At 42.7% G+C, this 12,500-nt stretch overlaps 2 protein-coding genes across 4 annotated transcripts in view; both read right to left on the bottom strand.

Annotated features, from left to right (window-relative positions):
- Positions 1–168, bottom strand: part of arl3l2 (ADP ribosylation factor like GTPase 3, like 2) — a 298,428-nt gene extending 298,260 nt beyond the window's left edge. For 2 of the 3 annotated variants that reach the window (XR_014629843.1, XM_084430564.1), the window contains exon 1: positions 32–152. Coding sequence is in view for 2 of the 3 variants with exons in the window: in XM_084430564.1 (XP_084286690.1) it covers positions 32–49 (18 nt within the window). In the remaining variant the exon portion in view is untranslated. Of the gene's footprint in view, positions 1–31 lie in introns of all 3 variants that reach the window. The other variant, XM_084430565.1, reaches the window with a different exon arrangement.
- A 1,513-nt stretch (positions 169–1,681) lies between these two features.
- On the bottom strand, positions 1,682–12,111 carry LOC311303854 (uncharacterized protein). The gene is made up of 6 exons (XM_084430563.1): positions 11,911–12,111; positions 10,584–10,670; positions 10,351–10,377; positions 9,989–10,231; positions 2,569–2,670; positions 1,682–2,489 (listed from the first exon to the last, which is right to left on the bottom strand). The coding sequence occupies exons 1-6, from the start codon at positions 11,981–11,983 to the stop codon at positions 2,404–2,406; spliced, it is 618 nt and encodes a 205-aa protein (XP_084286689.1). The 5' UTR covers positions 11,984–12,111; the 3' UTR covers positions 1,682–2,403.
- Between the last annotated feature and the right edge of the window lie 389 nt (positions 12,112–12,500).

The raw sequence follows: 12,500 nt of genomic DNA, 5'->3' as shown, positions 1-12,500 counted from the left end.
CGTCGTGACACAGAGAAAGCGATAAACGTACCTTTGGAGCGTCGCCCATCTTGACTTGTGTTCCGTCCCGCTGTCTTACATTCCTCCGTTGTGTCTGCGGGGTTATGGATGTGTGTGTGATGACAATCCCTCTCCCATGTTCAGGTGTTTGTGAGTGTGTTGTGTTGGACAGAAGACTTGCAGAATGGAGGATTAGGAGAGAATTAGTGTCTCTCTCCTTCCCACCCCCACTGAGACTCTACCAGCATTATCTCTCACTTACTATCACTGCTAACTAGCTTTACTACTGGCTTGGCACTTTTTCACTAGTACATTTTTTTATACATTTTTCAGTAGTTCGTATGGGTGTAACAATATATCCTCTCACAATATAAAAATGCAACAATTTGTATCGTGGATAGTGATTAACTGTATTGTGTAATTCACCCAAAATAAAAAAGTTGTTCGTGATTACTGGATAAGGTTTACAATTTTGTTTATTGTTTATGTTTCTCAAACAAAATCTAGACAATTTAATATATTTTAGAGCTGAGCATAACTATTAAACTTCCATGACTGCACTTAATTGTATTGAATGCTTCAAATCTTAAAAAAAACTGCACTTGCATAACATATTAATGAAATAAAATGCCATTTACGTACTGAAAGAGATTCACTTTTTTTGTTTCTTAACACTTGCACTATGACAAATTAAATGTTCGACTTTACAGTATATTTGTGTCTCCAGCAGAGGGCGCTTGATCTCCACTTGATTATAATTTTCACTGTAGTGTGTTATTCGATATTATGATTTAAATATATAAACTTGGTTAACTGAAATATATGAAATGTAGTAAATCACAACCTCATGATTAAAATGATTCATGCATGACATACAGGTTTCATTAGAAATGACATTAAAGTATATTTTAGTTTAGCATAATGCTTGTATATATTATATATTCATAAGTACATTTAAACCATATTTCACAGACAATAAAATGATGAAATTACATATAAAGATGTACATACATTCAACTAATTACCTTTCATTTAAATGTAAACTATAATAATACATTTTCATTTAATTGCAAATTAAGTGTCTAAAAGCACTACACATTCAGTTCACACTTAGTGTATTTTTAAAAGTAGGCCTATATCATTTTTTAAGTATGATAACTTTAAGTATGCTAAAGTGTAGGCTACTTCCTTTTCCACAATGGTAGCATTGCAGATTATTTAATTTTGGGGAGATTTTGATGAGAAATGTTTGAGAAAATGACTAAAATCGCTGCATTCTGCTTTCAGGCCAGTAGATGGCGATGTCACTTTGTGAAGAAACACACGCGTCTATAGAGTTAACACATAATACACACACGTGTCACCGTTTTCACAAATTCACATTTTTGTAGTTTACACAGAGACTATTACCGTATCGTTTTCATAAACGTTCACTTTAAAACCCGTTTTCAAAATTTTGCGTTTTCATGACCCCTTCTATCTTAGTTTACATGAGGTTTCAACTAACAGCATTTAACGTTTTAAGCGTTTGGCTGTTCATTTACATGACACCGGCGTTTTAAGAGCCTGAAAATACAAACTATAGCCTACTATCCTATGACGCCATAGGAGGGGATTTATAAAATTCAGTCAAGTGCATTTGGTCGCTGGTAGGTCACATGATAAAGACAACATGGCGAATGTAGTACATCCAGATTACATTCATTCTATTTATACACATCATACAGAATACTTGATTCTGATAGGTCAATCGCGCCCCGATCACAGCCTCTGAAAAAAAAAAGAGCTTTACTCTCGCTAGGAACGGTTTTTATTCGTGGAAGTTTTGCATTTGGTGAGCTAATAAAATATAAAAGCTCAGTCGAATCAATATTTTGTGAACAGTTATTTAATTATGCCATCCAGTATCATGGACTCGCTCTATCGTTTCATACAAACGCTGCTGCCATTTTGTGACGATTGTTTTGTACACTTTTGGATAAATAAAATACAAACAGGTACGATTTTAAAACAGTTTAAACTCAAATCAATATCTCTTATCCCATAATTATTAATGTGGTGAAATGCTGTATAATAAGTGTTATGACTGTATACCGTATCTCTTAAATGTCCGTCTAGTTTGAATATCCGTAAAGAAGCTTTACGTTTAAAGACCTAATAAAATATTTCGACTCAGATCAAAATTTCATGTTTAATTATTTACTTATGTGGCATGTAGCCATGTAAATGTGATAACGTGCATCCACCCAGTTGTTATCTCAGAATAAACCCCTTCAGGTGTGTGTGTGTGTGTGTGTGTGTGTTCGTTCCTTCGGGCAGATGAAGACCTGATCCTGATCACCAAGTCAGGGGTTTATTCTGAGATGACTCGGGACTAGGACTCAGGACTCAGTCTTAGTAGGCCTAGTAGCTGGTGACGGTGGTGTTCACTGTGCTGTGGATGTTCTCCATGTTCTGTTGCCTTTGTCTCTTCCTGGCCTGACTCTGAACTGAGAGAGAGAGAGAGAGAGAGAGAGAGAGATGAAATGCAGTAGGACGACATGCAGATGTTTACTGTCAGAGGTTTACCTTGTCCTCTCCTCAGCGAGATCTTCATGCCGATGGCAAACATCATGAGGAGAGCAGCCGCTGCGCCGACACAAACCAGAAGAATCACCATATTATTGGGAACTGAAAGCACAAAGAAAACAAGAGTGACATTACAAATATTGCCTGTCATTGCCTTCTCCATCCTAGGGCTGTCGCGATAACCGCAATATTGTAGTAGCCTACCGCACTACTGACAAGCCAACCGCAGAGCAATGCAAGTAGGCCTAACCGCAGCAACCGGGATATTCGCGTGTTTTCTTTTTTCATAAGGCTATACCCTTCTTGTTTTGAGCTTCGTGCATGTGTATTGAATGTTAAATAAGTTAATAATTATAACAAGACTGTTCTCTTTCATCATCTCGTTTCGAGATCCACCTATGGGAAGGGCATCCTGTACCTGACCTCTGCAGAAGCATCCAATTGCACCAAGTCTGGCTAACAGACAGAAGCACGCAGCCAATGCCAGGTAAGGCCACACCCCCTTACCTAAGGCATATAGCTGTCAGGCGCGCTGCTATTCCTCAGTTAACATTCGCTTCTCGCGATCTCTGCACTGACACAGTTCGGTTGGATTAACGTTACGCTGCTCACTTTCGAGTCTTCAGGAGGACATATCGCCAGATCAGCCTCCGCCAGACGTGAGTGACAGTTGTTTCTTCAGCCTATCCGCTTGTGTTTTTTGCATCCGGAGCCGCCCGCGCTCTCGCTGTCCTTCACCTGCTCCTCCTTACATGGCTGCCCGCCACAGATTTTTCCGAGTTCTTCACCGCTAGCCCCTATGTGACCGTCTAAACAGCCGCTTCTCCGGGGAACAGCCTATCACGACGAGCCTGCCCGGCCGCGTGTGGTGCTCTAATCGCCGCTAAGGACCCTCTCGTTCTGCACGGTTTGCTTGGGCTTAACACGCTCAAGAAGCTTTGGAGAACCCGGAGAATTGCGGTCATTGTAATTGCTGCACATGTAGCTTTTTACTAAGCCGGCTTTTAGTTGCACGACCCAGCGCGCCGTGCTCGGCCTTTCTGACTCGGATGGGGGACACGGTGATGATGACGCGCTACCGGGGGACTCCCGGAGCGCCACCTCTCTAAAAATTTGAGCTGACATCAGCCCAATCCGCATTCCCTGAAGAGGACATCTTCGCGGAAAAACCTCACTCTCGTTGAAGAACCGGCCGGTTCCAGCGACGGGGATGACGCGGTCCTTTTAGCGTTCCCTAGGCTAGCGCTCACGCGGCTTTGCCTCAGTCCATCCTCCTGGAAGTTTGTGAGCGAGCGGCCGTTCGTCTCAACATTGTGTGGCCAGCTCCACAGAGCGCCACCGACCAGGCTAGGAATATTTACGACGGGTAAGCGCTGAGACCACCGCCCAGTCTGAGGAAACAACTCTTAAAACTGGAGCGTCCCGCTAGACTGTTAACACGGTCTCACGGGCCTTGATGTGTTACGATTACATGTTGAGGCTTTCAATTTATGCCTTCCTAGGAAGGCGGCCCCGAACGCAAGTGGCCTGCCTGTTGTTCGACCGTTGGGAGTATCGAGCCCGCGTTCACGGGCCACGAGGACGTTTAGTGGATGTTGTGTGTGTGCCCCCCCCCCCAAGCGGGGCTGTCGTGAGGAAAAGTACATAGCAGTGTTACCACACTGCACGCACTTGGTTCCCCTCACCCAGTTATTAAAGGCTTCGGCCCCAGTGTTTCCCAACACAAAACACACACATTACTAAACAACACATTTAACAAACGAATCAAATGAATTCGTGCAGATTTATATATCTGCCAACATAGAGAGCAAATCTCTCTGATCCCATGCATGTCACCCTGAGTCCGTCCACAAGAGGGCGCCATTGCCTCACAAATCAACTAGCTGGGCTCACACAGCTCAGTTGTGGCTGCCCAGCCATGTGTTTTTAGTGGACGTTGCGTGTGGAAGGCTTTGGCCCCTGTGTTCCCCAACACAAAACACACACATAACTAAATAACACTTTAAAACAAACGAATTAAATAAATCCGTTACAGAGAGAGTATCTCTCTCCGCGGATATTATTTTTCTGCCTGCACTTGAGACTGCCCAGTTCATGTGTTCAGGAGATATGCGTGTTTTCCGCCCACTTTCAGGCCTTGCGAGGGAAAGTTTAGCACAGTGGACACCACACTATGTTCCCCTCACTCTGTCAATAAAGGCTCCGGCCCCAGTGTTTGCCCAACACAAAACACACAAAGTTACGAATCAAATGAATTCGTTTTGGAGAGAAGACCTCTCTCCGCAGAGAAAACTTCTCACTGCAGAGAGAGGAAATCCCTCCGAACCCCTGCATGTCGCCTCTAGTTTGCCCACTAGATGGCGCCTTTGCATCACAAATGAACCAGCTGGACCCATACAGCCCCGCTCCGGCCCGAGCGGGGGCGCTCTCGAGTCACGAAGCGGCTTGGCAAGCCATTTCAGCGCCCGAGTGGGTTTTGCGTACCGTAACCCAGGGTTACAGGCTGCAGTTTGCAATAAAACCTCCACTTTTCAACGGCGTTCTCTCTTCTCACACAGAAGAAAACGCCTCACACATTCTGAAAGAGGAAATTTCCTCCCTCCTAAACAAGAGCGATTCAGATGGTGCCACCCAATCTTATAAACCATGGTTTTTATTCCTGGTATTTTCATGTTTCCAAAAGGCGTGGTGCCCCCCGCCCTATGTGGACCTTCGAATGTTGAACAAACATTTGAGGAAATACAATTTCAGAATGTGACACAAGGCTCTCTCGCCCGTGCCATAAAGCAGAACGACTGGTTCACATCAGTCGATCTGAAAGATGCTTTCTTTCACATAAGTATCTACCCTCCACACAGGAAATATCTTCGTCTCGCCTACCAAGGCATTTGTTACGAATTCACAGTTCTTCCGTTCGGGCGAAATTTGAGTCCCCGAACTTTCTGTCTGTGTGCGGAGGCGGGCGTGGCGCCCCTGAGACTATCAGGGCTGAGAATTCTGACTTACATATACGATTGGTTCATCATAGCCAAATCGAAGGAGAAGGTGTCGCTGGACACCGGCCGGGTGCTCGCGCACATCACATCCCTCGGGTTCAAGGTGAATGCGAGCAAAAGCAATCTGACTCCCAGTCAGAATGTAATTTTCCTGGGCTTGGAATTGAACTCAGTCTCCATGCGAGCGCGTCTCTCTCAAGAGCGCGTTCGCTCTCTGATGAACTGTCTGTCTCAGTTCAGAGAAGGGGCGAGAGTACAATATCGCACATGCCTCAGGTTGCAGGGTCTCATGGCTTCATCTATCCAAGTTGTGCCTTTGGGTCTCCTGAGAATGAGAGCGTTCACGAAATGGGTTTTGTCACTACATTTCAGCCCGATTCGCGATCTCTGCTGCTCGGTAACAGTGACGCGCGCCTGCTCGGTGGCCCTGCGCCATTGGGAGAGCGAGAACTTTTACGCACGGGGAACGGGGGGCGGTTACGATGCGGAAAGTTTTGACGACAGATGCGTCCTTAACAGGCTGGGGTGCCACCCAGGAAGGCAGAATGGTGAATGGTCTGTGGCTGAGCAGACTACGTTCAGCGCACATCAACTATTTAGAGCTTTTACCATTTGGAAAGCTCTGAATCATTTTCTGGCTCACCTGCAGGGACATCCCGTTCTAGTACGGTGCGACAATACCACGGCAGTGGCTTATATCAACCGTCAGGGCGGCATGCGCTCGTCAAAACTCCACGCTCTAGCTTACAGGCTGTTGGTGTGGAGCAGACGGGTTTTTCTGTCATTACGCGTGACTCATGTTCGGGGCATTCTGAACAGAGGCGCGGATCTGCTATCGAGGGGAAACCCAATCTAAGGGGATTGGCGTCTTCACCCGCAGATAGTGGAGATGTTATGGAGACAGGCAGCCGTAGATCTTTTCGCCTCGCGCGAAAACCACCATTGTCCTATGTTCTTCCCGACTAAAGGACGTGCCCCTCAGGGCAGACGCACTGGCCCACCCATGGCCCAAAGTGCTGCTGTATGCTTTTCCTCCCCTGTGCCTGATAATTTCACACTGGCCAGGGTGAGAGAGCACGGCCTGTCTTTCATTCTGATAGCACCCAGGTGGCTCAAAGCCCCGTGGCTGGCAGAGATAATCCCTCTGTTGTACGCCGAGCCATGGCGCCTCCCCCCTCGCACGGACATACTGTCCCAAGCCAACGGGGAGATTTACCACCCCCACCCGGACAGGGTGACTCTCTGGGCCTGGCCCGTGAGAGGACGAACCTAAATGCACTGGGGCTCCCGCCGCGTGTTATCGCCACTACTCAGAATGCCAGGGCCGTTTCCACACGATCCCTATATGGCTGTAAGTGGCAAGTGTTCGAAGGGTGGTGTGATGGGCGTGGTCTCACATCTTATCAGTGCTCGGTGCCTGATATTTTGTGTTTCCTGCAAGACCTCATGGAAAGAGGCAGGTCCTTTTCCACCATTAAGGTCTACCTGGCTGCGTTTTTCAGCCTGTCATGTGGGTTTTGAGGGCTCCACCGTCAGGCAGCACCCTCTAACCCGCAGTTTTATGAAGGGTGCACGCCGCTCTTTGCCGGTCATCAGGAGATCTGTTCCAGAGTGGGTCCTCTCCATGGTGCCAGAAGCGCGGTCTCTTTATCCTTTTGAGCCTCTGGGAAGTATTTCCCTTAAGCTGCTGTCCCTCAAGACAGCTTTGCTCTCGGCCTTGGCATCTGCTAAACGGGTCAGTGAGCTACATGCACTCTTGGTTCACCCCTCGTGCGCCAAATTCTCCCTAAGTGGAGATAAGGTTTCCCTTAAGCCTAACCCGGCCTTCATGCCGAAATGCTTCCCTGTGTTCACTTTGGAGGTTTTGGAGCTATCCGCTTTTCACCCTCCACCCTTTGCCTCCTCGGAGGATCAGGGGCTGAATGCTCTGTGTCCCGGTCGTGCTCTGCAAGCATGTATGACCAGGACCAGTGCTTTCCGCAAGAGCGACCAGCTCTTTGTTTCAAGGGCTCCCCCGCACAAGGGGAGTCCCAATTCAAAGCAATGCCTCTCACATTGGCTTGTGGACGCTATACTATGGCTTATGAAGCAAAGGGAGTGCAGCCCCCAGGGGGCATCAGAGCTCATTCTACAAGGGGCTTAGCCGCCTCTTGGGCTTTGTTCAGGGGAGTGCCACTGCAGGACATCTGCTCCGCGGCCAGCTGGGCCTCTCCTCATACCTTTGAGCGTTACTACCGGTTGTATGTCACCAGAACCTCGGTGGCACACTCGGTCCTAGGGGTAGGGTCCTCTTAGCCCTTTCCCACAGCCCCGTTGGGTTAACCAACGAGGAGTGAATGGGCCGGCTGGCCATGTTCATTCCTGTCACCAAGCATTCGCATTCCTTCTTGGGTTTAGCTATGTGCATTGGTGGTGCGGGGGCCATTATCATGTATGTGTCTCATGCATGTTTCATGCCCTGCTTGTCCACGGCAGTTTAGCGTGGCGTCACCCTTGCAGGGTCATGTTTGTGGGACGTGTCAGGCACCGCCTCTCTGAGGTGACCGTCCTTCTCTGGCCTTCAGAACCTCACTGTGAGTGTATTGGGCAATCGGCCAGCTGTCCATGTCTCTCCCATAGGTGGATCTCGAAACGAGATGATGAAAGAGAACAATAGGTTACTGTCGTAACCCCGGTTCTCTGAAACATCGAGTGGAGAGACCCACCAGCTTCGCCCCGCTTGCCGCACGAGAAGCGAATATACTTACTGAGGAATAGCAGCGCGCCTGACAGCTATATGCCTTAGGTAAGGGGGTGTGGCCTTACCTGGCATTGGCTGCGCGCTTCTGTCTGTTAGCCAGACTTGGTGCAATTGGATGCTTCTGCAGAGGTCAGGTACAGGATGCCCTTCCCATAGGTGGATCTCTCCACTCGATGTTTCAGAGAACCGGGGTTACGACAGTAACCTATTGTTTTTTATCATGGTGATTTGTACAGAGGCTTCGTGGATTTGTAGCTTACTTAAGCCTAAACAGAGTGAATTAGAGAGATCGACTGAGCGCGTGCGATTACCTGCGTGTGTCTTTGAGGTCAAGTCATCATATATATTCGTGAAAAGGTTGCCGTGTCCAAGGAAAGCGAAATATTTGTCGTATCATCCTTTTAACGTTTAAGGGTATTTTCCATGAATGGCGTCAGTGGTCAGCATCCACAGCGCGAGGAAGCCGCGGGAAGCATGAGTCTTGAAAAGTGGAGCTCAAAGTTAAAAAATAATTAACACCTTGTTTCATTACATCTATCTTTTAATGAATCAGCGTTTTTGGACGTGTTCATTGAATGAATGGTTTACTGACTCACTCAAAGTAAGACAGTCCGTTGCGCGCTGAGTGACAGCTTTTCAATGCGCAGAGATGCTGTTTAGTTTCGGTTACATTGGTTACTGAAAATGTCCTCGTTTTTGTGCATGGTTTGTGCAAATAAATAAATAATAATACCGCGATAATACCGCATATCGCACTATTGAGACACTCAAAATTAGCGCAAGGGAAATTCCTTCACCGCGACTTCAGGATTATTTGATGAATAGAAAGTAAAAAAAAAAAAAAACATAATTTATTTGAAATAGAAATCTATTGTAACATTATAAATGTTCTTTCCTGTCACTTCTGATCAATTTAATGCATCTTTGCTGAACAAAAGTTAATTTCTGTAAACTGTTTTACCCTAACATTTTGAATGGTAGTGTATCATGGTTTCTACAAAAATATGAAGCAGCACAACTGTTTTCAACATTGATAATAATCATAAATGTTTCTTGAGTCATCATAGAGTGATTTTTGAAGGATCATGTGACACTGAAGACTGGAGTAATGATGCTGAAAATTCAGCTTTGATCACAGGAATAAATTACACTTTACATCACATAGAAATCAACTATTTCAAATTCTAATAATATATAAAAAAAATAATCTGTATTTTTGATCAAATAAATGCAGATTTGGTGAGCAGAAGAGATTAATATTTGCTGAAGAAGTTGTTAATTTTATACATTAATATATATATATATATTATATATATATTAATGTATAAAATTAACAACTTCTACAGCAAATATTAATTTAGTTCATTTCAATGTTTACTAATACATTACTAAAATCAAAAGTTGTATTTGTTAACATTAGTTAATGCACAAGTAACATGAACAAACAATGAACGACTGTATTTTTATTAACATTAACAAAGTTTAATAAATATTTAAACAAATGCATTGCTCATGGTTAGTTCGTATTAGTTAACGCATTAATAATGTCAACAAATGAGACCTTACTGTAACCTAAATTTACGTGATTCACTAGTATTTTATGATATCATGGTCAGTGATCTCAAATTCGTCACAGTGTCAAAAAATGTGGAAACAATCATAAAATAATGAGCAGTATAATCACCTTTTACTTCAACGGTTATACTGGAGTTGAATTCCCCACAATCACTCTTAACCTTACAGAGGATGACTGCGGTCTTAAAAATATGCTCGATCTCATATGTTTCTGATGTTTCTTCTTGTTCCTCATTGTCCTTCATCCAGCTGATGATGGAGCCATTGGGAAGATCATGAACGCATGTCAGGATCACGTCTGAACGCTCGTCGACTGGGAAGGACGAATTGGTTTTTATGGTCACATTAAAAGCTGGGAAGGAGAGCAAAAGGTCAAAGGTCATCATACATTTCATACATGGAAAACGTTCTTTATGAGGATCAATCGGCAGCATCGATTTGATCAGTGTGTGTTTCAGGCATTAATTGTACCTTTTATCGTGCAGTTTTCTGGAACACCTATAAGGAGAATGAGAACAGAAGTTTCATAAACTGCATTGGTTTTCTAAAATAAAAATTATTTTAATTCGTAACATTAGTGATTTGTAGTTGATTACAAAAAACTATTCTTAAAACTTGTGTCCGCTAATTTTTATACACAACCAGCTGCATTTTAATATAGTTTTAATTGATTGGATAAGAAGATGATATGATATGTAACTGACCATTGGTCGAGTTTTGTGACGCGTTATAAAAACAGTTACAACATTTATCCAGTTTACATGTGTCAGATTGTCCAATGCCTTGATCCACTGAGAGAGAGAGAGAGAGAGAGAGAGAGAGAGAGAGAGAGTTTTTGAGTTTATTACAACGTCAGCAAAACATCCAATCACATTATCCAAAAACAAAAACAAAAAAGAGGTACAAAAATCAAGACTTATTGTAACATGGTAGTAAAAATCAACAGCTCCTAAATCATTCATCAGTTTATAGAACTTGAAATCAAACATAACCCTTGCTTTTACCATATTTGTAAATACAATAACCACATGTTGTCCTTCTCTACCGTCAATTTTGTTTTTCCTGGTTATGTAAACAGCAAGTTTGGCTTGTCCGATTAAAAAAAATCAACAATTGACTTTTTATTCCTTGCGCCACACTATGGGTCCAAGAATCCAAATCTTAGAAGAAAAAATCTCCCCAAAATTCATGAAAAGAACATCAACAGTCTTGACCATTATAAAAATAAAAAAAAACAATGAAAAATGGTCTCCCTCATTTTACAAAAAGGACAATCACTTGATACATTGGGATTAATTAAGATCACAAATGCATTTACATTTAGAGAGAGAGAGAGAGAGAGAGAGCAAGTGAGTGAGAGAGAGAGGATGAAATATATTGGATTAAATATTAATCTCACAATATTTAAAGATGGAAATCTTGTTTGCGTTCTTTTACGTTAAAAAATTGCGTTATCTTTTTTGATTTTCTCATCCTGTTTATATTTATTTGTAAAAAAACAAAACAAAAAAAATATATATTATTTTGGCGGGAAATCAACAGCACAATCATCAATTAGCAAAGGGTGATTTCTATGATTGTTTTGTAGCTCATAAAGTTGATTAGAAATATAAAAATGAACTTTAAGTAGGTGTCCTTGTAGGCTATAATCGTTAACTAAAACTAAAATCATGAAAAAAAGTGAGAAAAAAGCGAGAAAAATCATGAGAAAAAAGTTACTTACAACTGAAATAAACTTAAAATACAAAGAATGCTAAACTGATTTTATTTCAGCATTTCTCATTACAATTATTGGATCACACAATACACTAATAAACATAATAGAGTCATGCATAAATGAAACGGGTAAGACCGCACTCAACTAATATTCTTATTCGAAACATTAATAAAAACTATATAATCAATGATACTAAAATAACGCACTCACTCACTGAGCAATATCAGGTTAGTTTCCATGCGATCAGGCATTTACTGTGTGAAGTATATTAAACTTAACTATATCAGGTTTAATATATGCAGAGAAATACTTACAGAGATGAAGAAGACAGACAGTGAAGAGCAGCGTTTCGCCAAACACTCTCATGATCCCTCGTCCCAACACCATCCTTTCCCTGAGATCCTCTGTGTGTGTGTTTCAGGCAGGAGTGTGTATCTCTCGGACAGCAGAGCTCTGTTCATTGACGCATATTGACTGATATACATACTGATAATCATGCAAATCACCTCAATGACCCTGCGGGAACAGGAATATATTTATATATACAGCGGACTGCTTTGCTTATGTGATGCACACAGGACAAACACGAAGAAGAGATGCTTCACATATGAAATCAATTGTTTGGTTTTCTGCGCGTTTTAATTTGACCTGTAAATTCAGTTTCCTTTTCAATAACATTTGTGATCAAATTTAAGTTGTAAGATAATCTTGTTTAGTCCATGAATATAAGTTGTGTTGTGTATATCTCTTATAGTAGCCTAGCAAGTATTATTTTATAATTAAAGAAAGGCATTCAGTATCAACATGATATTCTTTAACAGTTTTTAACAGTGGGTTAAATCACTTCTATACTTAAAAAAAATAAAATAATAATAATAATAATAATTTAAAAAATAAATGATAT

The sequence above is a fragment of the Rutilus rutilus genome (assembly GCF_951802725.1).
Source record: "Rutilus rutilus genome assembly, chromosome: 14".
NCBI lineage: Eukaryota > Metazoa > Chordata > Actinopteri > Cypriniformes > Leuciscidae > Rutilus > Rutilus rutilus.
The sequence above is the reverse complement of the archived record's forward strand: the minus strand, read 5'-3'. Positions and strand labels throughout refer to the sequence as shown.